The sequence below is a fragment of the Neolamprologus brichardi genome, chromosome 7, assembly GCF_056152115.1.
Source record: "Neolamprologus brichardi isolate AB-2024 chromosome 7, ASM5615211v1, whole genome shotgun sequence".
Classification (NCBI taxonomy): Eukaryota; Metazoa; Chordata; class Actinopteri; order Cichliformes; family Cichlidae; genus Neolamprologus; species Neolamprologus brichardi.
The window spans coordinates 26754840-26782811 of NC_142110.1; the positions used below are offsets into that span (position 1 = coordinate 26754840).

At 40.2% G+C, this 27972-nt stretch overlaps 1 protein-coding gene across 5 annotated transcripts in view; it reads left to right on the forward strand.

Moving 5' to 3' along the window:
* ckap5 (cytoskeleton associated protein 5) overlaps window positions 1-27738 on the forward strand; it is a 44276-nt gene extending 16538 nt beyond the window's left edge. For 2 of the 5 annotated variants that reach the window (XM_087843389.1, XM_087843390.1), the window contains exons 8-45: window positions 2324-2437; window positions 2538-2642; window positions 3037-3126; window positions 3909-4073; window positions 6049-6177; window positions 6265-6423; window positions 6569-6670; window positions 7298-7408; window positions 7545-7637; window positions 7942-8127; window positions 8302-8396; window positions 8970-9153; window positions 9296-9441; window positions 9704-9878; window positions 10839-10952; window positions 11188-11316; window positions 11501-11695; window positions 11779-11905; window positions 12337-12422; window positions 12652-12762; window positions 13164-13286; window positions 15415-15564; window positions 15634-15837; window positions 15917-16052; window positions 16889-17082; window positions 17178-17350; window positions 18725-18748; window positions 20444-20617; window positions 20731-20851; window positions 21232-21411; window positions 21507-21694; window positions 22865-22940; window positions 23028-23216; window positions 23604-23741; window positions 24080-24163; window positions 24279-24438; window positions 24528-24646; window positions 25492-27738. In XM_087843389.1, the coding sequence (XP_087699515.1) occupies window positions 2324-2437; window positions 2538-2642; window positions 3037-3126; window positions 3909-4073; window positions 6049-6177; window positions 6265-6423; window positions 6569-6670; window positions 7298-7408; window positions 7545-7637; window positions 7942-8127; window positions 8302-8396; window positions 8970-9153; window positions 9296-9441; window positions 9704-9878; window positions 10839-10952; window positions 11188-11316; window positions 11501-11695; window positions 11779-11905; window positions 12337-12422; window positions 12652-12762; window positions 13164-13286; window positions 15415-15564; window positions 15634-15837; window positions 15917-16052; window positions 16889-17082; window positions 17178-17350; window positions 18725-18748; window positions 20444-20617; window positions 20731-20851; window positions 21232-21411; window positions 21507-21694; window positions 22865-22940; window positions 23028-23216; window positions 23604-23741; window positions 24080-24163; window positions 24279-24438; window positions 24528-24646; window positions 25492-25752 (5310 nt within the window). In that variant the 3' untranslated portion in view covers window positions 25753-27738. The remainder of the gene's footprint in view (window positions 1-2323; window positions 2438-2537; window positions 2643-3036; window positions 3127-3908; window positions 4074-6048; window positions 6178-6264; window positions 6424-6568; window positions 6671-7297; window positions 7409-7544; window positions 7638-7941; window positions 8128-8301; window positions 8397-8969; window positions 9154-9295; window positions 9442-9703; window positions 9879-10838; window positions 10953-11187; window positions 11317-11500; window positions 11696-11778; window positions 11906-12336; window positions 12423-12651; window positions 12763-13163; window positions 13287-15414; window positions 15565-15633; window positions 15838-15916; window positions 16053-16888; window positions 17083-17177; window positions 17351-18724; window positions 18749-20443; window positions 20618-20730; window positions 20852-21231; window positions 21412-21506; window positions 21695-22864; window positions 22941-23027; window positions 23217-23603; window positions 23742-24079; window positions 24164-24278; window positions 24439-24527; window positions 24647-25491) is intronic. The other 3 variants (XM_087843392.1, XM_087843391.1, XM_087843393.1) reach the window with 3 other exon arrangements.
* Window positions 27739-27972: the final 234 nt, after the last annotated feature.

Below are 27972 nucleotides of genomic sequence, written 5' to 3' on the forward strand. Positions count from 1 at the left end.
GTTTGGAGTTTAGTCTGCTACTTTTGCTATTTTTACCATTTCTTCTTGGAGCAACTGTAACGCACATAATTTCCTTAGGGATTAATAAAGTATTTTGATTCTGATTGTTTCAGGATGACCTGCCATTATCCAATCACACATCTGCTTACCTGTATCTTTTGCTTGTTTCTCCTCCTCTTCTTTTCTCTTTTTTCTAAACTGAAGACATGATGGCTTTGAACTTTTCTTGTCCATCTTCCATTGGTTTTAATTTTGCACTCCAGTATGAACATCCATCCCCCAACTCGAGGATCACCACAACATAACCTAACAGACCTACACCTTAATTCACAGATTCACTTTGTCTAAGGTTTATTTTTGGGATTTCAAACAACCCAGGATTCAAATCATGAATACATGATGGACTTGGATTTACAACAGTATGAATGAAATGTGCTCTATTTGGAAGCAGCAGGGGCCTCCTGCTTTTGACGGGTTGTGTGTTAGACTTTAAATCATCAAACTGTAAATTTTAAATTGTTATTGATCCCTTTACCCCGAGTCCTAAAGTGTATATTTATTTTCTTACTCTTCTTATATTTATTGTTTGTTTATTTGCACTGCTTAACTGGAGCCTCGTCGTCTCGTCTCTCTATATACTGGACTGTAGCGGAGATGACAAAGTTTACTTTGACTTCAGCAGCGAGCATGCGCACCGAGGGCTCTCGCGCTCACTTTTCGTGTACAGAATTTCGAAAAAACATCGGTGCAAATTATAAGTCTGTATCATGATGTCTGGTGTTTTCGTGTTTATTGGTTTGTTTTTATTTTGTTTTACTTTGCGAGTTGGTTATTAGATGCTGCTCCAGCCGGTCAGAGAATCCCCCGCCGCCCCGCCCTCTCCTCTCTGCGCCGCAAGCAGCAGGCGCACCTCGCAAATGAAGGGCGCCCTTACTCCCATCAAATGGGCGATAGAAAGCCGATCGGTGCCTGTGACATTCCCAATATGCGCTGGCATGACGTCGGGGCAGCATGAGTACGAGCATTTTTAATTTTTTTTGCCGATGCCCGTGATGCCGCCCCCCACCGAGATGCCGCCCTGGGCAACCGCCCGTGTCGCCCGTATCTAAAACCGCTACTGTGTACAATGAATGGATCAGTCATTCATGTTGATAATGCCAAAATTTGACCCTACCATTTGCTTTCAACTGCTCCAAGCTGGAAAAGAGTAGCTGGACCTCTGGAAGAGTTCCCAATATGTTTTATACTCCACCTAGGGGGGTGTTTATATACAACATGGAAAAGAGCCACAGTAACAACTAGGGCTGTGCAATATGACCAAAATCTCATATTCCGATATAAGACATTTATTGTCCCCGACAACAATATATATCACAAAAATTTTACATTTTCTGTTAATTCTTTGAATCTCCGGTCACTTGACTTGCGTGAAGTGTTTTCAGCTGGGCGTCGTGTACCTGGAGTCCAGTGTTACATAAGTTGAAACAGCCACAAATTTCTTTTAGTATTTATTACATGGCGTGATGCGGGGAAAACTCTGTTTTAAGGTTTATTTTTTTAGCACCTGACGGCTCTTTTTAGCTCCTCGTCCGTAAACACTCTACATACCTTTTCACATGATTCGGTTTATTTTGAAAAATCTCAACAGGATCTTCAGCTTTATTGTGAAAGGTTTATGTGGAAAATAAACAAGCGGACGGCGGAGCCACGCGATGGTTTTACCGTCGTTGTTGCTTACGACAACTCATAAAAACAGCCGCTTGTCCGTCCGTAGTGTGGTTATACTAAATATAAGAGAAAGAGAGAATTCTACAGTGACCATCAAAACGATGAAAAAATATTGCCGTAAACAGTTTATTTTGCGACACCACGAAACAAACGATAGTGTAATATGAAAAGATAGATGTTGTCATATCGTCATCTGATATATATTGTTATATTGAACAGCCCTAGGAACAACTTGTTAAAACTGTTTTTATATGACAAGGTTACAAGCTGCAGTAGTTGAAATGGGGCATTTTCTAAAGAATATAACCAAGACAACCCAGTAAGAAGAAAGACAAATACAACTTGCTTCTCTAGCATAAACAGAAGTGACGTAATTGACCTTCAAATGCATCCTTTGAAGGACACAGCTCATAAATTTGGACACAGTTATTGAGCTCCCCCGTCTGCCTTGGTTTTTCTGTTTTTGTGTACCAACAGGCCTGTTTTTGTTAGTTGTAATTATTAGCATATTAAAATAAACATTCAGTTCAGGTGATGGTACAATGGTGGAGTTTAAATGCTTTTTAATAACGTGTGTTTGTTCTGTCTATTGTAGGAAGCTAAGAAGTGGCAGGAACGAAAAGAGGCATTGGAGGCTGTCGAGGCTTTGACCAAGAACCCCAAACTAGAGAACGGAGACTATGGAGACCTTGTCAGAGCCCTAAAGAAGGTAAAGGTTCAAAGTACTCTTGAGTGGCTTCAAAAAGCTTTTTTTTTTCTCACAGGTTTGGGTTTTGCAATTGTCTCTTGACAAGTTTACTGTGTTCTAGGTCGTAGGGAAAGATGCTAACGTGATGCTGGTTTCCATGGCAGCTAAATGTCTGGCAGGATTGGCTACTGGACTGAGGAAGAAATTTGGAACATATGCAGGACAAGTAAGTTGAAGTGCCTTTTCTTGATCTAAATAACAGCACATTTTTGAGAAGAGAAAATGTTCTCTTTAACCTTGAAACACTAAACGTATGCTGTAGGCTGAAATGATCAGCATAGCAACTTTAGCAAATAAAACAAAAAACAAACGTGTTTTATTTTAATTTTTTTTTTAAATTCCTTTTATTTATTAGGAATAAAAACAAACAAACATGATGCAAAGCTGTATAACAGATTGAGGTATCATAGTTTTCTCTAGTGTTGGATGCTGCACAGCAGTCATAAGTTTTGCACTTTTAAACTGATCTGTTTGTCTGCATCTTATATCACCTGTTTGTATATGTCATCGAATAGGCTGGCCCAGTTTGTTACTTTCTAATGTGAGATCTGTCTTTTAAGGTGGTTCCAACCATTCTAGAGAAGTTCAAGGAAAAAAAGCCACAGGTTGTCCAATCCCTGCAGGAGGCAATTGATGCCATCTTTCTCACTGTGAGTAAATTCTTTACATCTCATTGACAACAGACTTCAGCATGTAAATCTGACTGAAAAACCTCTAGTCCTTGTTATGTGTACTTTCACTTAACAGCATAGATCAGCATGTTCAGTTTTTAGCCCTCGGCCATAAAAGGCTGTTTGGTTATTGTCACCACCCCCACTAGGCCGATGCTGTGAACAACTAAGTTTGTGAATGCAAGAACGAGGTGACGTAGGAGCTTCAAATTGATGCCCAAGTGCATCCACTAAGAATGTCTGTGAAGGTTCTCAGTCATCCAGGTCATCGTAGTCAAAGGAGCTTGCAAAGAAAAGCGTCTGGACTTCTTTAAGTTGCTTGAAGACATTTCACCTCTCATCCGAGAAGCTTCTTCAGTTCTAAGGTCAAATGGTGGGGAGTCAAAGATTTAAACCCACTAGGTTTAAATCTGGGACTCCCCACTATTTGGTGAAACGTTTTCAAGCAACTTAAAGAAGTCCAGACGCTTTTCTTTGCAAGCTCCTTTATCCACTAAGAATCTTGGATGAGTTTGAATCTCAGTGATCTTCTGAGGTCAAGTTTTCATAAAAACTTGTGAATTCCATAACTTGAGATCAAGACGGCATAAGATTTTGAAATTGATACCTTAAGTGTGTTGACTTATAGCTGAGAGGTAGCACTGGCAGTTGATGGTATTCTTAATATTATATGCACTTTCCCAGTTGTTATAAACTTAGAACTTAAACTCCTGTCAATTGTAGAGAATTTCACTGACTGTGCAGACTTCTCCCCCCTCCAGACAACTTTCCAGAACCTGTCAGAGGAAATTCTGGCTGTGATGGACAATAAGAACCCTTCAATCAAGCAGCAGGCCTCTCTTTTTCTCGCCCGCTCCTTCAGACACTGCACACAAGCCACACTGCCCAAGAGCATCCTCAAGCCTTTCTGTGCTGCTCTCATCAAGGTGACTTAAGAGTACAATTTATAATTTACAACTGCAACATTACAGTGTAATGCCATTTAGGATGAACCTATAATTAACCCTTTCATGCATGAATTACAACCTCAATCAGGATTTCTCCAAAACCTTGAGATTTCTTTTTTTTTTTTTTTTTTTTTTTTTTTTAATATTTCAAAAAAAACTTTTTTTGGGGGGCGGTTAATGTCAGTTTAATGTCAAATTGCACTCTGAAAAAAAAATCATGGTACAAGTAAGCAATTGGAGTGAAAAAATAAATTGTGAAATCAATTTATAGACCAAAATGTATTCTAAACTTTTGACTCAAAATAGCACCTTTGGCATATATAACAGCTGAACATACCCGTGGCATTCTTTCTACAATAGAAATCAAATATTCTTCAGAAAGTTCTTCCCATATCTGTTGGAGAAGTTCCCAAAAATGTGTGACACTTGCAGGTTGCTTTGCTTTCACTGTTCTGTCCAGTTCATCCCAAACAAGCTTCAAGTCTGAACCCCTGACCAACTAGGCACATATCAGAGGGTATTGGAATGCTGTGGTAGCCATTTTGGTTCAGGGAGCCTCCCACTCTGTACAAGTCAGTGACCCTGGATCCAGCAAAACAGCCCCAGACTGTCACACTTCCTCCTCCATGTTTGAGTTGATGCCACACACTGTGGAACCATCCTCTCGCCTACTTAGCGGCATACAAAGATCCTGCGTGATGAACCAAAGATTTCAGATTTTGATTCATCAGTCCGTAATACCTTCTTCCAGACTTCAGTAGTCCAATGATGGTGTTCATGGCCCAGGAAAGCCTCTTTGTCTTATTCTGACATCTTAGCAATGCCTTTATTGCTGCAACTCATCCTGTCAAATCTGCAGCTCAAAGTCTTGTCTTTGAAACTGAGACTTGCTAACTACCACCACTATTAAGCTGTGCTTGAAGCTGTTGTCCTCTGAGCAGCGTATCACACAGAAACTTGTCCTCTGGTTCAGTTGTGGCTTTGGGTCTGCCAGACCTTTTCCTGTCAGCGTTTGCCCCAGTTTCTGAGTGCTTTTTGATGCTGAGGGAAACTGGAATCACTGACACCTTGACTTTCTTTGCAATTTCTCTTTAGGAAAGACCTACATTTTTAAGTGTTATAATGGTCTGTTTCTCTTCAATCAATTCTATTGTTAATTGCCTTTTTCTCACCATTTTTGTAGCAGTACACTACTCCTGCAGCACAATACTGCTCCACTGATGCTCACTGATGGGTATGGTACCACAGTGTTTTCCAGCACTGCTTTTATGCAGACAGAGGGGGTTGTAAGTAATCCCGAAAGTTGGAACACCTGTAGGAATTAGTAGCACCAGCTTTCAAGACTTGATCAACCTCCATTGCTGCAGAACTGCTTTACATTAATGACACCCCCCCCCCCCCCCCCTTGTTTCCTTTTCCTTTCTTTTTTTAAAAAAAACCAAAAACCTGGCAGTTCTCCACTTTTGTATCATTTCAGTCTATTCTTTGGACTTGAATGACTTGAATTGCAACATTCTTCTTTGTTAGTACTGAGTGCAATCTTGGCAGACAATATAGGTGAAACTGCCCCCATAGTTTCCTGAAGTGTATTGCTGTTACAAAAATACATGTACATGGTATTAGTATATGACAATAAAATTCGATGAATTTGTATAGTCGACGTCATCGATAATGTTGAGGATCGTTGCAGCCCTGTTTGTGTACATCTGTATGAACTCGGACACCTCCTTAACAAATGTTTGCTGTAACATTAACAGATACAGTGATGTTAAGTTCTATGTTTGCATTTGTTTTATGTTCAATATATTTCACCTGTATGTAACTTAACAGACACCAAAATTTGTATCGCCTATTGAATTTTGATCTAGTCACCACTAAATATGGAATGAAAAATTTGAAAAGGCACGTCAGGTCTAGCTAACTAATTCTAAGTATACCTATGTTTTCCTCACAGCAAGTAAATGACTCTGCCCCAGAGGTCCGTGATGCTGCCTTTGAAGCTCTGGGGACTGCCATGAAAGTGGTGGGAGAGAAAGCTGTGAACCCTTTCCTGGCTGACTTGGATAAACTTAAATTGGATAAGGTGAGGATCAGGAAGATGTGAATTCAGACCTTAAAAGTTAAAAAAAAATTTCGTTGTCATGAACTGCTCACTTTGTTTTTGTTGCAGATTAAGGAGTGTGCTGATAATGTGGAGCTCTCAGGAGGTAGGAAGGGTGCAGGAGGAGGCGGCACAGTTGAGAAGAAATGTGCAGCTAAAGCCGTCGTCCCTGCTGAATCTGTATCCAAATCCTCTGTTCCATCGAAGAGCCAGACTTCTGCTAATAAGGTGTGCTGGGAGCAATGCATGTACAGAAAAGTCAAATTAGTCGAAAGAGAAATATTGTTGCCTTATTGTATATCAGCTTTGTTAGTGATAAATAGGATGGTTGGCGTCTTTACCAGTCTATAGTTCTACTTGAAACTTTATCCAGGTGTCAGCAGTGCCACCTAAGAAAGGGAAGCCAACCTCTGCAGCTGGTGCCAAATCCAAGAAGTCCTCCGACAGTAAAGAATTCACTGAGTCTGAACTTTCAGTAAGTCATTACTTGACTGCATGCTGGTCCTCTGCAACAAATGTCTGGCATATCAATACATGCCATTGCTAGAACATTTGCTGTCTCCCAGTCCAGTGTGAAACTCATTGAAAAGAGAGGCAGCTATTCTAAGAAAGCTGGACAGAGCTGTAGAAAGTCTTTAAGCCATCAGCAGGGGGAAAAAATGTGTATATACTTGTACTATCCTACTACAGTGCACAGTTGACGGTGCCCAATGAAATGTACACACAACGCAAGACTTTACATTCCCACATACTTTATTTCTTGCCAGGCTTTACAACTTAAAAACAAAGACAATGATATGAATGCAACAGCCTACTGTACTGTAAAACATGCTAGTAAGCACAGTTGAAAATAACAGATTTAAACAGCTGATGATTAAAGTAACTAAAACAACTCCATGTTTTCACTTGGGATTATATGAATATTGTCTTAAAGTTGGTTATCTTAGTTAATCCTTTCAGTATCCAGTCCTCACTACTGACAAAGAGTGCCCAGCAGCATTAACTCATGTTATCATAGTAATATTTTATCCCTGTGGGATACAACATTATCAGGCTATTGCTTTGGAATTTCTTATTGTGTGCTTGTGTGTTGTTATATCAGGCTGAGGTGTGTCAGGACTTGGCTGCAGGTGTACTTCCTGCCTCCTGTCTTGAACAGCTGGACTCGGCCAACTGGAAGGACAGACTGGCCAGTATGGAGGAGTTCCAGAGGGTAAAGTCTTCCTGTTCTGTCCTCATCAGCTGTGTCATAAACAACTTCATCACAGAACAAAAGCTGATTGACTCATACTATCCAACAGTGATTGCAAATAACTGGCATTTTTCATTAAATTTGTGTATCCTTCTAGGCTGTTGAGACAATGGATAAAGCTGCAATGCCCTGCCAGGCCTTAGTCAGGATGTTGGCCAAGAAACCAGGGTGGAAGGAGACGAACTTCCAGGTAATCATTGACAAGATGATGTTAATGAAACATCATTAACACCTGCTCAACAATCAACAACTACATTGCACAATTAACTAATGGGAGTGTCTCTTCCAGTTGACAGTGCTCCTATACAAATTTTACTGAATGATTTGATGAAAAAGAAAATGTCAATGAAAAGCTGCTGTAGAGGGAACCAAAGTTTTGGCACTGCACTTAAAACCATTGGCATTCTTTGAAAGCCAGTGTGTAAATGGCAAAATAAAGCAACTGTTATAGGACAGGTCAGCCATGTCTGATTACTTACCCTTTTCTTGTTCAGGTGATGCAGTTGAAACTGCGGATTGTGGCTCTCATTGCTCAAAGGGGACAATTTTCCAAGACCTCAGCCTCTGTTGTTTTGGATGGCTTGGTGGACAAGGTTGGAGATGTCAAGTGTGGTGGAAATGCTAAAGAAGGACTGACTGCTATTGGAGAGGCCTGCTCACTGCCATGGACTGCAGAACAGGTAAGGATCAATTTTTCTGGATTGTTAAAGATTGAAAAGGTCTTTTTATATGTGCAGAAAATGACAGAAACATCAACAGATACTACTGTAGCAACAGCGCCTTGATACAACTGTTGTTAATAAAATTGAACTGAGAATGCACAGTATTAATGACTTATGATTTTTCTTTGTCAGGTTGTTTCTATGGCTTTTTCCCAGAAAAATCCCAAAAACCAGGCAGAGACTCTGAACTGGCTGTCTAATGCTATGAAGGAGTTTGGCTTTGCAGGGTAACTTCCTGTCCATCACACATCACTTTATTTGTAACATAATTTCCAACTGATTTTGATTTGGGGGGCGGCGGGGCTTCTTTAAAACATCTTCATTTAACATTTTGCCAGGGAGGTTATGTTTTTGTTCCCAACTGCCACAGGACGAGAGGCAGGGTAAATCCTGGGGAGGTCCATTCACACTTATATTCACATCTATAGACAATTTTAAAATCATGAACTAACCTAACCGTACTAACTGCATGTCTTTGGTGGTGTTAGGAGGAGGAATACCTGGAGAAATCCCGCCTATTCCTGTTAGGCAACAATAACACCAGTAAATAAATAAAAGGAAAAACAATTCTACAAAAACAGAGTGGGCCAAAGTTTTTCTACAGCAAAGACTCCTTGTCAGTTATTATAAATGCCTGATTGCAGTTCTTGCTTTTTCATATTGCAGCTAGATCGCATATAGAAGATTAAGATGGGCACCATGACATCAGTTGTTTTCCTGGCCTCATGTATCTATGCCATTTTTCACCCTGGAATTTGTCCTAAAGACCTCTGTTAACATTTGACCTCCCTACTCTCCAGTATCAATGTGAAGGGTTTCATCAACAATGTGAAGACAGCTCTGGGAGCAACCAACCCCGCTGTTAGGACAGCAGCCATCACTTTGCTGGGAGTCATGTACCTCTACATGGGAGCTCCACTACGCATGTTCTTTGAAGATGAGAAGCCGGCTCTCCTTGCACAGATAGATGCAGAGTTCGAGAAGGTAGCACTTCCAGAGATTTCTCTAAATTTAACTATGTGCTCAGTTTAGCAAGTGTGACCGGTTTAATTATTGTAGTAGTTTAATAACAACAACGGGAAAAATAATCACAACTAGTGTCTCTTTATCCTGTCTCCTGTTTTAGATGCAAGGTCAATCTCCACCACCCCCTATCAGGTTCACCAAAAAAGTGGCGGCAGAGGAGGAGGGTGCTGAAGTTGAGGAGCAAGATGAAGATGCTGGAGGTGGAGGACAAAATATCATGGACCTGCTGCCCCGAACAGATGTCAGGTAACCTGATTGTTTCCTTGAAATTTATTTAACCATGCATCCATGTGTGGCAGCTGGAGCATGGCTTCTCCGATGGCGACATTTTCAAATTCTTAGGCCCACACAGGGTTGTTACCCATCTTAAGAGCTAGACTGTTGCCGTTTAGGCATTTATCTGGCTAGTTAAGCCATCAGTAGGATGTTGGGCCTTAAATCTGTAATATGTCATGTTTGCTATCCCCCTTCTTTATTTAATGTAGCTCTTTTTCCTTCTGTCTCTAAGTGACAAGATCACGACTGATCTTGTGTCTAAAATTGGAGATAAGAACTGGAAGATCAGAAAGGAAGGTCTGGATGAGGTTGCAGCCATCATTTCAGAGGCCAAGTTCATCATGGCCAACATTGGAGAGCTGCCTTTGGCCCTGAAGGGCCGTCTCAGTGACTCCAACAAGATCCTGGTGCGTAAGACGGTGCTCTTCACCTGACCTACAGGTCTCGTGTGCGTGCGTGAGTTGAGGGGGAAAAAAAATCACCTGTACTGTATTTATCTACTTAACCTATTTGGTTCTTATCTTTGGTGAGGAAAGTATGGAGATGGGAAGAGAATCCAGGCCTAAAAATGATCGCTTTGTGTTCAAGCATTAGTGCTCCTGCCTTCATTTAAAATCATGCATATCGATGGTCTGGTGAAAAAAAACATTCAGTCATCTTTACTACTCACATTTCTCCTTCTAACATATTGGTCAAACTTATATTTCGATTCATCTTTGATTAAGAATTGGATAAGTTTTACTCACACAAGGCTGGATGTTAAGATCCTTTAACCCCTTCCCAGCTATGACAACAAGGAGCGGCCAAGGGGCACTATGCAGGGTAAAAGTCACTTTTTTTTAGGATGCCAATTTTCACATTTTGAAATGAAAAGGCAGATGTTCAACTGTCATTGAACAGAGCGGGTAGCTTACGACACTGACTATTAGCCACCTACAATGCAGATTTGAGATCCCTTCCATGGCGCCTCAACCGCCACTCACATCTGTAAGGTGACCTCAATAGGTGAGATGATGGGGTGAGGCAAGCTCTTAGTGGTTTCATCCGAAACATCTGGTGATAATGATCCATTCCTTTATTCATGACGTGATGAGGCACATTAACACCCACTAGGGTTTAAATACCCGGAACTCAATTTGGATTTTGAACTGAAGGAGCCTCTTGGATGACAGGTAAAATGTCTCTGTGAAACTTAAAGAAGTCCAGTTGATTTCCTTAGATGAAATCACAACGTGTTTGTGTCTGTCTCAAAAATTAAAAACTGTAACAGTTTAGTGTGGAGCGATATTATGTGAGGTAACTATGTAGTAATACTTAAAATAAATAGGCAGTAAATGTTAATAAGGGTTTTACTTTGTGTTTTTCAGGTGCAGCAGACTCTTTCTATTCTGCAGCAACTGGCTACAGCCTTGGGACCTGGACTTAAGCAGCACGTCAAAGCTCTGGGAATTCCCATAATAACCGTTCTAGGAGACAGCAAGGTACTCAGACCACCAATGATAGTATTCATGTTCATCTTGTTACAAACGCATTTTTATTTTTTTAAACCCTCCATTCCAGAGCTTTCCTGCTTTTGAGATTTTTACAGGAAAATTTCATATTTCTATGAAATTTTCATGTAAAAATCTCAAAAGTGCCATGAAGGAAACATGTTAATGAAAACAATAGTAAGATTTATAGACCTAGATTGAATCGTGCTGGCAATTATTTCTGCAGCCAAATGTGAGGGCGACTGCCATGACCACACTTCAGGCCTGGGTGGAGCAGACTGGGATGAAGGACTGGCTGGAGGGAGAAGATCTTTCTGAGGAACTGAAGAGAGAGAATCCCTTTCTGCGACAAGAGGTACACACACACACACACCTATTCTTTTTGCTGTGTGGTCTCACAGAACATAACTTTGACTGTTCTGTTTTCTAGAGATGGATTGAAATTTTAGTTGTTGGTGTTCCTTATTGCATGAATTGCAGCACAGCGGGATGAAAGTAAGAGACTCATGTTTTGCTGGAAACCTCTCTGCATTCCCCAGGTGCTCGGCTGGTTAGCAGAGAAGTTGCCCACACAGAGGACTGTTCCAGGGGATCTGATGCTGTGCATTCCTCAGCTTTACGCCTGTCTGGAGGACAGAAATGGAGATGTGCGGAAAAAGGCTCAGGATGCCCTTCCTACCTTTATGATGCATCTTGGCTACGACAAGATGAACAAAGCAACAGGCAAACTCAAAGTATGAACCTACGGGATATTTTTGCTTCTTGACCACAAATAGTGAGTAGGGATTAATGTCATCTTATTCTCATCTCCCCTCAGCCTGCCTCTAAGGATCAGGTGGTATCCATGTTGGAAAAGGCCAGAGCAGTGATGCCAGCTAAACCTGCGGCTCCAGCCAAAACGGGGGGAGGGAAAGGATCTGCAGAGCCAAATAGAGCTGCTTCAGGTATTTTTAATATTTTAGCATAGTCCCAAGTACGTGTTCAGAAGATTTCGATGGTACTCAAATTTATCTAAACAATGGATTGCATTTAATATTACAGGAATGGTTAAAAAAATGAAATGCCACCAATATAGCCAGTCTTTATCCTGATGATAAAGGTGAAGCTTGGCGGTTGAAGGTTGCTGTTGTTAAGACTGTATTGGACTTTTTCTCATGTGTAACTAAATCATGATGGAACCCTTTTTAGCTTTTAAATCCCCCGTTTTGTTTTAAGTGTACTTGTTCATGTTTAAGAGTGATGCCTGTTTTTTTTGATCTCCTCTCCTTCACAATGAACCCTCTTAAACTGGTCTAACAATAGAACTCCTGTTAGGCTTGCAGGTATGAGCTAAAATGGCCAGACCATTCTATTAATTTGAATCTGTCCTCTGCAGCCTCCAGGTCTCAACTACCAAGTGAAGACGTCGCTGATAGTAAACCAGAAGTTAAGAAAGTCCGAGGTGGAATGGCTGCTAAGAAGGTATTTATGCTTCTCACGTGTGTGTGAGTGAACATTATTCATTTTGTGTACCGCACTCAGCAGATACAAGGTGCTTTATAAATTAAGTCAGTACAGTATGGTTTGCCATGCCATACACATTTGCGACTGGGGTTTTTGTTTGTTTGTTTTTTTCTTTTACACTATTTTCTTATCAGTTAATTCAGGACTAAGAAGTTGTAAATACAATATGGTTTTTCTACTCACCCAGCCTCCCTCCCCACCTGAGGAACCCATCCCTCCCCCTTCTTCCAAGGACAAGGACAATAATGGTAGTAAAAAGCCTTCCAGCAAAGGGAAGGCTGCTGGTGGCAATCAACAGGTAGATGTTCAAGTGGTGTTTAGTGATGAAACTCGGCTCAGAACTTCATTTGAACTGTCCCTACTCTCTCCCAGTACATCAGGAGCAGTTTCTCACTGGGCTCTTTTAAACTCCTTTTAGCCTCTCTCTCTCGCCTTGGTTGTGTCAAAAATGCACTAACTTGGTTGCAAAAACAAAAGGATTCAGGTTTCACTTAACTGCATGAATGTGTGTGTCAGACTTCAGCGTTGCAACCTGCCTCGCATAACACCTCTTATATTTCTTCTTTCTGCAGTGTGTTACTTACAAGCTCTTCCTCTCTTCATTTGATGTTAGAAAACATTACCATGCTCACACATCCACAGGCAGAACAATGTTTAATTCAGCTGTTCTCACTATGAATTTGCTGTTGCTTCCCTCAGGGTGCTGCTGGTAAGAAGCCTGTGTCTAAAGGTCTGAAGGATGATGAAGATAAGTCTGGGCCACTCTTCATCCTCATCGCCAATGCGAAGGAACAGAGGATCAAAGAGGAGAAGCAATTGAAGGTACCAGTAGCTGGAAAAACAGCAATAGGGCATGTCTTTGTGGACTTTCTAATTGTAGGTGTATCCTTTGGGCTGCTGGACTTTGAAGTTTTGGACTCGTGAAGTCTAAAAACATGAAATTTAAGAACTAAGGTGATTATTATTATTATTATTTTTATTTTTTTATTATTTTTTTAAGCTAAAATTTAAATTGAAAACGTTAGATATTGTTCTGTGTGCAGTGCGCTAAACACCACAATGAAGCACAGAACCAACCTAACATTAAGTGACAGGAAGCTAACATACTCAACAACACATCAAAAGAATAGAAGTCCTATAAAAGAACACAAGTTTTATTGGCACAGACAAAGGCTTTGACTTTGAAATGAAACCTACACAATCTGGTGATCAAAATATGCTGGCTGTACAGCTGAAGTCAAAGTTTAATAGACAAAGACCAGTGTGTTGTCTCTATAGATGATGTACATGTGAATATAATTTTGGCACAAATGGAACTTCCATAGGAGCCGTCATAGGGCAATAGGCGGCGTGCACTCTGGGCAGGTCACCAGTCCATTGCAGGGTCCATACAAAGACAGGCAAGCACATACTCATATCCTCATGTATAGCTAATTTAGACACTCCAATTTAACCAAATTGGAGAAATGGAAGAAAACCATCACAGATAAGAAATCTCCATGCAGCATAAGATCAGGTTTGTACCCAAACTTTTATTACTTTGAGGAGAAAGTACAGGAGAGAAGAAGACTTGAGAATTAAAAGCAGCTCTAAAAATATATAGAAATACTTTTGTCTTATTAATGGGCAATAATGAATATTAGAGAGAAAAATACGTCTTTCAAATTGAACTGCTCATTGGTTTCCATTTTAGAATGTTTTTTTTTTTTCCCCCATTTGTTTCATTTTTCCAAAAAACAACCTTTAATTATGAATAACTGAGTTTGTCTGTAAGCCTTTAAAGGAGAATGTGGTGAGAAGCAATAATAACAGCATTCTGAAGTTTCTGTGCTGCTGAAAACAAGATGTTATGAAGGTGTAGCTATGAATTAATATTAATTCACTGTTCGGTGTAATAACCCTCAGGTCAGTGGCTCAGTTTTACTGGCTCAGTTTTACTGGCTCAGTTTTACTGGCTCACACCTACCCAGTAGTCATACAAGGTGGTTACAGGAACAGCGCCGCTGTGTTGGATACTACAAACACGTTTTTGTTTTTTGTTTTTATTCATTCTGCCTGAGCTCAGTCTGTCTGTAACTGCTCGGCCTCTTTGCTCTTCGCGGTGCGTAAACAGACTCTGGCTCCATGTTAAACTGCGCCAGCGTCATCATCACTGCTGCTGTTGTCTTATCAGGGTTTCTGTTTAAAACTGGGGCCTGTGCGGCCTTAATGGTCACACCTTTTATTTACACAATGCTCCTAAATAAGTTTGTATTACAGCCCCGTTTTTAGTCCCAAATGTGGGTAAAACACTTGAGTTCCCATTTCCATCATGACAGCGGCACGCTGCAGAGCCGCCCTTTATTCGAAGTTTTTATAATCAGATACTTCAAAATACTTGATGAATCATTGCAGCTATATTTTTCATGTATGTCCAAAATCATTTGCACCTTTTGTTTTATGTTCCCTATTAATTACCACCAGTACCACTTTAAATGCTACAGATTGTGGTTAACTTATAATACAGAAACCCATTTGCTGCACACGTATATAGCTCTTAAATGGAATAATAAAGAGCTGTTGTAACGTATTGTACTGAAAAAAGCAGCATCAGCTCTAATTACAGTATCTTAATTACGAGATAATATAATTAAGATGCTGTGTAAACTACACACTTGTAGTTAAGAATTTGTTACTCCTGTTTGTTTGGGGTTTTTTTGTGAACAGAACGCCTCCAGTTGAATGTATGTCAGAGAAAGGGAGATTGTAATCATTCTCATCATCATGATGCAAAATGAATGAAATGGTAGAATACATGTAGCCTCTGTAGGACTGTTGAATACTAGTTAAACCATTTAAAGGCATTTTCATAGTGTTGCATTGTGATAAAATTAGATGTGCAAAATTTATTTTATTTTTTGGTGAAATATAACATGTCTGCTTAAGTAAAAAGAAAACGTTTTTGTTGTAGATTCTGAAGTGGAACTTCATCACCCCTCGAGATGAATATGTGGAGCAGTTGAAAACTCAAATGTCCACCTGTTTTGCAAAGTGGCTACAAGATGAGCTGTTTCACTTCGACTTCCAAAGACATGTCAAGGCCATTGGAGTCATGATTGAGGTATTGGCTGGTACTCTTCCTACTGCAGAGCGTTTTGTTTGCGTTTCACTAATGAAGTCTGTTTAACAGAGGTTGGAGAGTGAGAGTGAAGCCACCATCAGCTGTCTGGACCTGATTCTGAAGTGGTTCACCCTGCGTTTTTTTGATACCAACACCACAGTCCTGATGAAGGTGCTTGAGTATCTAAAATTGCTGTTTGCCATGCTGAATAGAGAGAACTACCACCTGACGGAGTATGAAGCCAACTCCTTCGTCCCCTACCTCATACTTAAGGTGAGTACATACCCGAATGGGACCTCTTCATTTATTTTCTTCCTCACTCCATCTGCTGAGCATCTTCCCTCATATTTAGGTTGGAGAATCAAAAGATGTGGTTCGCAAAGATGTTCGGGCTATCCTGGCCATGCTATGCAAGGTTTATCCAGCATCCAAGGTCTTCCCTTTCCTCATGGATGGAACCAAATCCAAAAACTCCAAACAGAGAGCTGGTAGGTTTTCTTTGGTTACAGTCTTTGCTGCACCACATGACTATCAGTCCTTTTCTGTTTGTGCCATTTTTTTTTTTTTATAGATATAAAACAGAAATTGCATTAGAAATGAAAGCTGTGTGGCAGGATTTTGATTTGGGGAAGGAAAAATGTTCTTTTCAAGCTCTGTCAGCTCCAGCAATTCAGGAAGACATCTGTAGCGATAGGTTGGGTGTGAGGAGAAAGACGAGGGCAAGCAGAAACAGGACCGAAGACTCACTATGGGAGAAAGGGCCAGAGTTTACTAATTAAATGTAGTAGTGGTGTATAAACCTACAGGGAGGAAAAAGAAATGCTCAGTGCATTATGGGAAGCCTAAGCCTATTGTAACATAAGCATATAAGCTTTATCAGAAAGGAAAGTTTTAGGCCTAATCTTAAAGGTAGAGCATGTATGTCTCCTAAATCCAAACTAGGAACTAGTTCCTTAGTAAATAGCTGAAGATTTTGCCTCCCATTCTACTTCTATGAAACACAAGTAAGTCTGCAGTCCAAGAGCAAAATTGCTGTTAGGTTAATAAGGTACTATAAGGTACTGAGGAGGCCACTAGACTGGAACATGGGGGGGAAATTCAAGTGAGAATGGACAACTGAAACGCCAAATGGCTTAGGGAAACCACAGAAGACATTTAAGTGGGTGATTGCAGGAAGAAGAGAGAGAAATAGACAATTTATCGACTATATGGCCTTCACATTTATTTTCTTTTTTAAAACTACAACCAGAGAAGCTGTATGTAGAGAAATGCAGGGGAAATACTGTAACACATTGTAATTGTGTTGTGTTTTTGTTTTTCTCAGAATGTCTGGAGGAGTTAGGTTGTTTGATAGAGGGCTATGGGATGAATGTATGCCAGCCTACTCCAGCTAAGTCTCTGAAAGAAATTGCTGTGCACATTGGTGACAGAGACACATCTGTACGCAATGCTGCCCTCAACACTGTGGTGGCTGTCTACAATGTCTGCGGGGATCAGGTCTACAAACTCATAGGAAATGTAAGATGAGCACTGGTCCTGGTCATGTTTTGGTAAGGCTTCACATGAAATTGTACTCTGCACTCTTTGACACGCTTCTATCCCTGTGCCTCCAGTTGTCGGAGAAGGACATGAGTATGCTAGAAGAGAGAATAAAGCGATCAGCAAAGAAGGCACCCACAGCTGTGGCCAAACAGACTGCAACAGATCGGTCTCAGAAGGAGCACCCAACAAACTCCAATGCCACCTTCCTCCGCAAGCCTGCACAGGAAGACCCTAATAAGCTCAAGTATGTCCCCTCTGATTATGAGTTTGTCTCAACTAAATAAAAAATAAAAAGGACCCTCACCATAAGATAAGAATATTGATGAGGGAGAAAAAATCATTGTGTGATTACTGCTTGGTGACAGTGCACTGCAGGCCTTTGAAACGGCTATTCTTCAAGTTTAGCGACTGGTTACAGTAGGGCAGAAATACTAGAAGTTTTCACGTATAGTTTAAAGCATGATACAAATCACTCAAGGCACTGGTCTTGTAAAAATGACTCGTTGTAATGAGGTTGATGGTTTCTTGGTTGTGCCTGCACGAATCCCAACACATTAACAACTCGATGCTGAAACTTTACCGACTCTTCAGTGTAAAAGTAAGCTTCATGTCAGCTGATACAGTTATAATGCCCCAGAAAAAATATTAGTAAATCGGTTTAATAAAGCTGTCATAGTTTGAGAGTTACTGTCTCAACATTGACCCTTTCATTATGCACAGTGAATTATTGTAGCATGTAATTTTGTGGACCAGTGCACAAGGGAGCAGCTTCAGCTTCACAGTAAACTAAATGGAAGACCAGTATGACTATAACTTACAACATTAACCTCCTAAGACCCGAACTCTTCCACGGCTTGCATTTTTAATTTGTCTTTGATATTTGGGCATTTTGGGGCCCGATGAATGTAAAAACAAAGAATTACCAGATTAAATTTATTTTATTTTATTTTTTTATTACCTGATTTTTGTTTCTAAGAAAAATGAGAGCCACATATGAGGATATTCGTTTAAAATTTCGATAGAACAGTAGCTGTATAATGTCCTCGGAAGTGGATATCAGGCCCATGTAGAGCAAAATTGAGTATTTTGGTCTAAATAACCCAAAATGTGATGTCCACATATGTGGACGCCAGGTCCTAGGAGGTTAAGCTAAAAAAAAAAAACATTCAATATGGTTTCTACAGTAGCCAAGTTAATCATCGTGGCTTATGTTAAAAAAAATGAATAAATAAAAATATTAGATGGATTTAGATTGTTGCAATATCTGCCGTAAGAAGTTTGCATTATGAATTGCCTTGAAATGCCATGTTACAATCTATTCCAAATGTTTCCTGTGAGCATGTTAAACATTTGGTCCATTGTGTTTTGGTTGGGATGAATCTAATGCAGTCATACATCAGTTTGAATGTTTACTCACAACTTTGTCTGTCCCCTTCTTGCCTTGATATTCTGAGTCATTGCATGTTGGGTTCCTCTCATAAGGTTACTTGTCTAGTCTTCAACTTAGTTCAACTAAAATCACCTTTCACTGGCCGACTGCCTGCCTTTCTCTTAACCCTTCATCTTTCTTCCTCTGTGATTTCCTCCTTTTTTCTGCCTGCCTTCCTTTCTGGAGCAGAATAATGTATCGCACATATAGGATGTGAGTACCAACTCCTCCTCCTCCTCCTTCCCCTTTTCTGTCTGTAGCCATTGTAAGAACTCATCTCACTGTATTCTTGTTCAGTGTGTTCAATGTAAACTTGTTGTTTCTGTTCTTTCTCTCTCATTTCTCTACTTTTAGAGGGTTATTTTTGCCAAATATTGTGGTTGCTGTTTCTTCAAACAGAAGCATAAAAATGTATCTTTTCCCCTCCACTGTATTATGGTCATCTGAATTTTTAATTTTTGACCCAGAGGTGTGAATCACTCTTGCTGCCTTCTCGCTGATGTACATCACCCACCGTAGTACACTGGTTAAGCCAATGAGCTTTTCTGACATGTTTTTCTTTTTAGTTTTTTCACTGTCCACTTGCACTTATTTATCCCAGACACATTTATCACTTTTGTCATTGGATTATGGTAAATTTTCAGTGTGTGCTATTCTTTATTTTTCACTAAAAGAAGGGCCACTGTTTAAAGAATATTGTGATGGGGGTGTTGCACCGGCACTTAACAATATGTTATTGCAGCCTAACCTAAATTTTCAGGGTCTTTGGACTGCTGTGAAAATAGATTTCACCAAATTATGGGGTTACTTCAAAGTTCATGACATGAGTTTTAGAGGTTCCTGGGTACTTTCTAATTTTATAGCATGCTGTCTGCCCACCACAGTTGCACGTTGGTGCGTTCCTAAATAAGTCGTAATGAGTTCCTAGTTGGAAATCTTTATTTATTTATTTATTTTTATTTATTTTTTTTTGTGGAACTCCACCCTTAACTCAGATTTCCCACTCGGAAAATCAGAGCACACCAACATACCCTGAGTCAGTAATCCAAGATAACTGAACATAAACAGTAAAAAGCAAAACTGTAAATGTTTCATCTGTACTACCACTGCTGTATTTGTATTGATCAGGCTCTATCCATCTATAGCAAAAAAAAAAAAAAGTAATATGCTAATAATAAAAGCATTATACTGCATTGCTAGTGATGCCTGAATGGCTCCAACTTACTAAATCCTGTTTTTCCTCATTCTGTCTGGAATGTGCTAACTCAAGAGGGACATTACACCTTTCTGAGGTATCTGGATTCGCGGCATTTGTTCCCTCATTCTGGCCAAAACAAAAAGTTCCTTAAAATTTCAGTCTTGTTATACAAGTACAAAGTTTTTCTTTTTACAAAATTAATATCATAGGTCCTTTATGCAAAAAGCTGAGGCTATGCTGCTGAAATACGTTACCAGCTGGATAAATCACTTTCATCAACCTGTTATTTGTTATTAATGTAATGAACTGTAGCCTTTTATCTGGTTGTCCACATGACTTTTTCCCCATCTCGCTGAAGGATACAAACTCAATGTCTTTAAAATCAGTGCTGCTTGGTTTCTGTTCAGACAGTCCCAGTGAAATTTGGTTGATCAGACAATTTTCACACATACAAGTCCTGTTTTGGAATACAGTGATTCATAGAAATGTGACATTTGAGAGTTTCAGACTCATTTATTAATCATATTAAATTGGATAAACCCTTCTTTAGGCTGAGGATATTCACTTATATCCACATTATCTCTCAAAGCTTGAAGTTGTGTGAGGACTGGAGCTAAGCAGCACTGATGGATTATTATGCTCAACTAAATTTAGTGTCTTGTCTTCTTTTTCCACCACCTGTCTTCCAATCCCTCCCTCAATCTATCTAGCCAAGCCCGTCAGAATGCACAGCACACAGAGTCCCTGCATCCATCCATCCCCAAGGAGTTCCAGCTAGACCTGGATATGATTGAGATGGACCAGGGTAGAGTGTGCGAGCTGCCGGACCTTGTCCAACACAAGCTGGATGAGCTGCTGGAGCCCATCATGATCCCTGAACCCAAGTAAACAACCTCAGTCCTGATAATTAAGCGCGCACACACAAGCAACACAAACAAGAAGAAAGAAGTGAACATTTGTTGAGGTTTAATGCTCCTTTGCAATTTTGTGTTCAAAGGATGCGTTCGGTCTCGCCACACTTTGATGAACTGCACAACAGCACGGCTTCCACCATCAACTTTGTCATCTCTCAGGTTGCGAGTGGTGACATCAACACCAGCATCCAGGCGCTGGCACAGGTAAACAAACATATTTTGCACAGAGCACATTTTCAACTGATTGGATATGAAATATTTAGTAAACTGTCAACCACCACTCGCAATAATCATTAATGAAGCAGAAGAGTTTCTTTAAAAAATTCGGTGACTTTGCACTGCTAGGAAAACATGGCACAGGTCTTTCTTTTTTCCCCCCTTTTCAGGAATGGATATTTTCACATGATAGTCAGGATTTATTTATTTGTTTATTGGCACAAACACAAGCACTACAAAGATACTCCTATCACAACTTGATGCATAAATGTTGGTGAATAAAAGTATAATGGTATCCCTGAACCCATGCTCAGTGTTCCCAAATAGCATTTCTCTCTAAATCTGAAGGATTTTCCTTTCCTCTGCAGATTGATGAGGTACTGCGACAGGAGGACAAAGCGGAAGTGATGTCGGGACACATTGATCAGTTTCTTATTGCAACCATCATGCAGCTGAGGCTCATCAACAGCACGCACATGGCTGACGATCGGGTGGATAAGAAGGATATCATAAAGTTGTATAGCTGCATCATAGGAAACATGCTGTCTGTGAGTTGTGCCTACACAGTAATCACATCTGTTAGCTTGATTTGAGAGGAGGACACTGATGCATTTATGCACCTCCTCTTGTTCCTTTCTACTAGCTGTTCTCTATGGAGTCCCTGGCCAGAGAGGCATCTATGGGTGTGTTGAAGGACCTGATGCATGGTCTGATAACGTTGATGCTGGACAGCAGAGTGGAGGATGTAGAAGATGGAACACAGGTCATCAGGTCTGTCAACCTGCTTGTAATCAGAGTCCTGGAGAAGTCTGACCAGACCAACATGATCAGGTCAGTAAGAAGAAACTCCTCACTGATAACTTCAGCTAACTTCTGTGTGTGTATCTGTATTATCATTTCATTCTTCCTTTTGCGGCTTTAAGTCCAGAGAGGTCAGTTTTGTGTTACTAAGGTGGGCGGCTGAATCACCATAATAAACTATTCTGAACACACAACCTGGTTGGGAGCCAGTTACATTCAGTGTTTCAGTTTACAATCAGCAGAAAGCGCCACAGTCTTCCATTTTATTTACATAAATAATTCATCATCAACATGTTTCCCTTTATCTTGCAGTTTTTCAGCAGGACCCTGCTGGAAAACCAGCTGCACTTTTTTTAGTTTCAAAGAGACAGATTTTGGGGTATTACCCAAAGTCTAAACTGCATCGATCCACAAGCTCAGTGTCCATGGTTACCATGGTTACTGCAGAAGCTGCTGTGAATTAAACAGCTGGCACTACGATAACTTGTGGGTGGGATGAGTGTTTGTTTTTCATTACAACAGAATTGTCTGACTTGGTTGACTGAAGTTAACTTGTAGTTTAGGAGTATCATAGATAACGCCCACGTGAGTGTGTCCTCAGAAATCTGGACTCGTGTGGACTGAGTAAACATTTCTTTAAAAACAGATGATGTAATAATTTCTGGACAGGCTGGAGTCTTCAGTATCCACGAACAACGTGTTGGTTCAGATGCTTCTCTGCTTGTGATTTGAAATGCATTCTGGGATACCTGGCTGTCCCAAGTCTACAGTACCACCAGTTCATAGCAATCGATTATCTCGGCTCAACCTGTCTTGACTTAATTTAATATTTAATATTTGATTCTTTGGACTTCAACATGTAAAACCTTTGTCTTGTTCCTGTTTCTTTCATTTAAGGAACATTTTTAAATTGCTACAAATGGTCTCCTTATTCAATGCATTTATGTCATTCATTTAGATTATTTTAGTGCTGGACTATTAACACATTCTAGCATCACTTTCTCCTGAGATTTTTTTTTTTTATTGAATTACTATTTGCTTGTTTTTAAACTACCAGTTGATATTGTGTTTACTAGCTGTTATAGTCCTTAATGTTCCTGTTTATTTTACTTGTTTTGTGTACGGGTTCTTTGTGACTGTTTTTCTGTGAAATTGACTTGACAAATAAACTTTACTTCTTTCCTTCCCGTCCCTTGGCAGTGCTCTGCTGGTGTTGCTTCAGGACACACTGGTCTCAACAGCTGGTTCCCCCATGGTCTCAGAGCTGGTCATGAAAGTAAGGGAACCTGATGTTAGTGCCAAACCTGCTGTCCACTAAAAATGCTTTAAACTGGACTTCTAACTCATGTTTATTTACATTCAGTGTTTGTGGAGGGTTATCCGCTTCCTCCCAGAGACCATCAACAACATAAACCTGGATCGGATCCTGCTGGATGTCCACAACTTCATGAAAGTTTTTCCCAAAGAGAAACTTAAGCAGCTCAAGAGCGACGTCCCACACAGGACCCTCAAGACGCTGCTACACACACTGTGCAAGCTCACCGGGGCAAAGGTAACACACACAGTAGCTGAGTGGTTAATACTAGCGCTTCACAGCAAAAATAAAAGTTCCTGTTTTGAATCCCTTGGTTGGCTTGGGTTCCATTTGTGGAGTTTGCATGCTCCCTTTAGAGTGCCATCTAAATGTATGGTTCAGTGCAACTTGTTGTCTAAAGAGCTTTGAATGGACACTAAAACAAGAAAAGCTCTTATAAAAGTTATATAAGAAAACTGCAATACCTGTTTAGTAACCCATACATAGGTCCAGGTCACATTATTTTACCATTCATTCAAGCTTAATGCTTTTGAAGTTTTGAATTGGACTCTTTTTTTAAATGAGTATTTAAAATGTTCATTTATTGATGACTCTTTCCTATTGCTTTGTATTAATGATGATCAGATCCTTGACCACCTGTCGATGATTGAGAATCGTAACGAGTCTGAGTTGGAGGCCCATCTGAGGCGGGTAGTCAAACACTCTGGAAACCTGGCGGGACTCAAGAGTGACCGAAGCAACGAGAAGGGGGGACTGCGTATAGTAAGTAACGCATAAGACTCGGCAATGATTCTATAAATGGAGAATTTTCCATCACAGTTCCATCAGAGTTGTGAGCTTATGTTGAGCAGAATGCTGATGTACAAGTTAAATAAAATTCTACTTTTTCTTGTGTGCATATGTGTTTCATTCCTCCGGGGTTTTTCTCTCTTCTCCTCCCCAGTGCTTTTCTTAGCCGATTTTACCATTTCTTCCTGCACTAAATGTGACGGCAGTATTCAGGAAAAAGCATGATGTAGCAAATCCATTGAGCCCAGAGGGTTAAATAATTGAACTGTCAACTACTACTGAGTTACACTATCCTGATGTTTCTTTTGCAGGACGATCGGATGTCAAAGGCAAAGGTCAGTGACATTCTGTCTGAAATCTTCAAGAAGATCGGCTCCAAGGAGAACACTAAAGAGGTCAGCATCGCTCCTGTTTGAAAATCAAAGCAGCAGTGTAATTAATTTTGAAACATGTTTTATGATACTTTTCACCCTGGACAACAAAGTGAAGCATGAACACTCTCCTTTTCAGGGTTTGACAGAGTTATACGAGTACAAACAGAAGTACTCAGATGCAGACCTGGAACCGTTCCTCAAAAACACATCCCAGTTCTTTCAGAGTTATGTGGAGCGAGGCCTTCGCATGATTGAGTCTGAGAGAGAGGGGAAGACTCGAATCCAGACCACAGCAGGTACAGCTGTACCCCATGTTGTCATGGTGCTCTTTGGTTATTATCAATCAGGAATGTGTAGTAACATCTGTGTGTATGCTTCTCTGTAGTGATCCCTCAGCATGGTGTTGACTCCAGTCTGAGCAGCAACGAGGAGCTGAAGCCAGCTGTTTACTATGAAAGACTGAAGATTCTCAGACAAAGACAAGGCCTGGAAAACACTTCCAGGGTCAGTTGGTATTATTCATTTAGTAAAGTCACAATGCACTGATGAGCTACAGCTGCTTATCAAAGCCATAGCAATATAATTCCAGGTAGGACTTTTTGATATAACGATATATATCGGATGACGATATAAAAACGTCTATAGTTTCATTTTACGCTATCGTCTGTTTTGTGGTGTCGCAAAATAAACTGTTTACGGCAATATTTTTTTTCATTGTTTTGATGGTCACTGTAGTGGCTATATTAATTTCTTAAAGTTCTCTCTTTTATACAAGAGAACTACGGATGGACAAGCGGCTGTTTTTATGCGTTGTCATTAGCAACAACGACGGTAAAACCATCGCTTGTCCGCTTGTTTATTTTCCACATAAACCTTTCACAATAAAGCTCAAGATCCTGTTGAGACGTTTCAAAATAAACTGAATCACGTGAAAGAGCAGATTATTTACGGATGAAAAGCAAAAAAGAGCCGTCAGGTGCTAAAAAATGAACCTTAGACTCAAACGTTAGAACAAGCTTTTCCCCCGCAGCACGTCGTGTAATAAATACTCACAAAGAAAATGGCGGCTGTTACAACTTATGTCTAGAAATGTATAGTTTCATGCATCGACTCCAGGTACACGACGCCCAGCTGGAAACACTTCACGCAGGTTGAGCTGCCCGAGATTCACAGAATTTACAGAAAATGTTACATTTCTGTGATTTATATCGTTATCGGGACGATAGATGTCTTATATCAGGATATGAGATTTTGGTCATATCGCACAGCCCTAATTCCAGGATGAGTGTTTGTTAGTAGTCGTTAGCCAAAGCTAACGTGTCTTTTGGCCCTCTGTCTGCCTCCACCAGCAACAGAGTGTTGGGGGAAGTGAGGACGAGGCTCAGCAGCGACCCACCATCTCCTCCCTGCTGTCCTCAAAGCCGTCAGTGGCATCGTCCACCGACATGCTGCAAAGCAAGCTGTCACAGCTGAAAGAGTCACGGGAGCTGTACATGCAGGAGCACAACGTTCACTCCCCGACACACACCAACACCCGCTCAGCTTCACCAGCTGCCAACCTGGATGACCTGAAGAAACGCCTAGAGAGGATAAAGAGTAAACGGCAGTGAAGCAGGAGCAACATCATCTCATCCATTAACCTTGTGGAGTCCTCTAGTAAGAAATGGACCATCCACCTTTTTAACTCATGCTGTCTTTATATTGATGTTCTGCCGGAGGGAAAGAGAAAGACACAGGACCCCGCCTCAGATTTGAACCTGACTCCACCCACTGTGCCTGTATGTTGTTAGAAATAAAACGCACCCTGTAGAAACCATACAGGTGTTTTCAGCTACTGTTATCAGAATGTGAGTTATTGTTCATCAGAGTGAAAAGCTGAAGCCCTTCAGCAATATGAGAGGAGGGGCACTGGTGGTGTTGTAGTTGTTAGAGAATTAGGATCATGTACTTTGTTCTGTCTTTGCCCTCTATGTACACTCTGTATTATGAAGCTTCCTCAGCCACTTGTCTGCTCGTTTTTTTTGTTTTGTATATATTGAACAGTTCAACACTTCTGTTGGCTGCAGGGGAAAATGTCAAGGACACAACAGTAGCAATATTCAGGTAGACACCCAAAATGAGGTGCGTGACATGAGGTGAGTGCCCCCTATTGGTCATACATAGTTTCTGTGATTTCAGCTTTGCATCAGTTCAGTATGATTTTAAAGGATGTGTTCTACACACTGAATTAAATTTACCTCAGCAGGAAATCTGAGAAGATGCTCTTAAATTTTATTTGCAAAAGCCTTCAGTTTTTCCCCTTTTCTGGTGTAGTAACACTTTTATATTCTGATGTGAATCCAGTTGTCAGGTTTCATTCTCCACCTCTGAATAGGAGATGTCATTATTGGGAGAGTGAAATTTGCTGGGACAGGCTGATTTACTGCTGCACTGCTCAAGAGTTTAGCTTCAGTAATGAGTCCAGGTCATATTAATTATAAATAGGAATTAATGTTATATTCTGCTGAAAGGATAACCTTCAAAAAATTAATGTACTTAAAACCATTGTTTCACATTAACAGTCATTAACTAAATTTCAACTGTATAGCTGCATGAAGTCAAAAAAGTAATAATAATAAAGGCTTTCTGTCCTCTGGCCCATGGTTGGCATCTCTAAGTGACACTGTAAAACTCCAGCACCTACTTTAATTAACGTGTCTAAAGTTTTGTTTTGTTTTTTGGTTGGTTTTTTTTTTTGTCAATTTCAGACTTGAAAATATTGTAAGTTGAGTTGCATTTATTCAGATTCTGGTGGATTATTTGCATCTTCTTTAACCAGATATTCAGATGATGGGCTTTCAGGAAGTATCTGGTTTGTTTTGTGGCTTTTTCTTGAGCTTTGTTATCACAGGAAGAGCAAAAGTGTAACCAAAAACATTGGCTGGTCCACACTTCGGTATAGGGTTTTAACTACTAGATGTTCTCTATTAATCTGCAGGTTATTTTCTCATTTTAGTGTTTGCAATGGTTGACCCATCAGAAAACAGTGGGAAAATGTTTCAAACTCTCATCAGCTTGCACTGAAGGACGGGCTGATCTCATAACGGTCTCCTTTTGTCTGGATCTCTAAAGTAGACTTCTCCAGTCCACTTATTAGTGGTTTTGTAAACTAAATGAATCAGATCCATTGCTTTAGTAACTCCATCCGTTTTTGTAGTCTTGCTTCAGAGTCTAGAAGCTACTGTTTTCCCCTGAAATGGGTTGGAGCTGGTGTACAATTAATGGTGCAGTTTAAAAAAACAAAAAAGGCTTATTTTGTTGAAGGAAGGAAGTGACCGCTGAGAATTTTTTTTTTTTTTACATGTGTGCAGTTGTGTTGCGCTGTGCTGTGGGTTTACTCAGCTGTAAATAATGTATGTAAAACTCTCCATTAACCTTCACTTAACAAACCGCAGCCATGAAGCCAGACTGCAGGGTGAACGTGGTTGCCACTGTAAAGTGCATTGTCCAAACTGTTGTTCAGCAGAAGGAAGCACTCTGTGTTTGTAGGCTGTAGGAGCATGGCATGAGCCTGTGATTTTTATGTTATTCTGTAAATAAAGTTTACATCAATTAAACTGCTTATTACATCTCTTATTTCCAGCTCTCAGCCAATGAAGATAACTAAGGCTGTCAAGTCATCTGTTCCGTAGTTAATATTAAATACTTACATACAAAAAATAGATGCTGAGTAATTCCTTAGCCATGCTTGTATAATATGTTGTGGAATATTTTTTTCTGCCCTTAAAGGAGAAAATTTGTTGTTTTAGAACTTCTGTATTTGTAGGAGTGAAAAGACTCATCAATGGTTC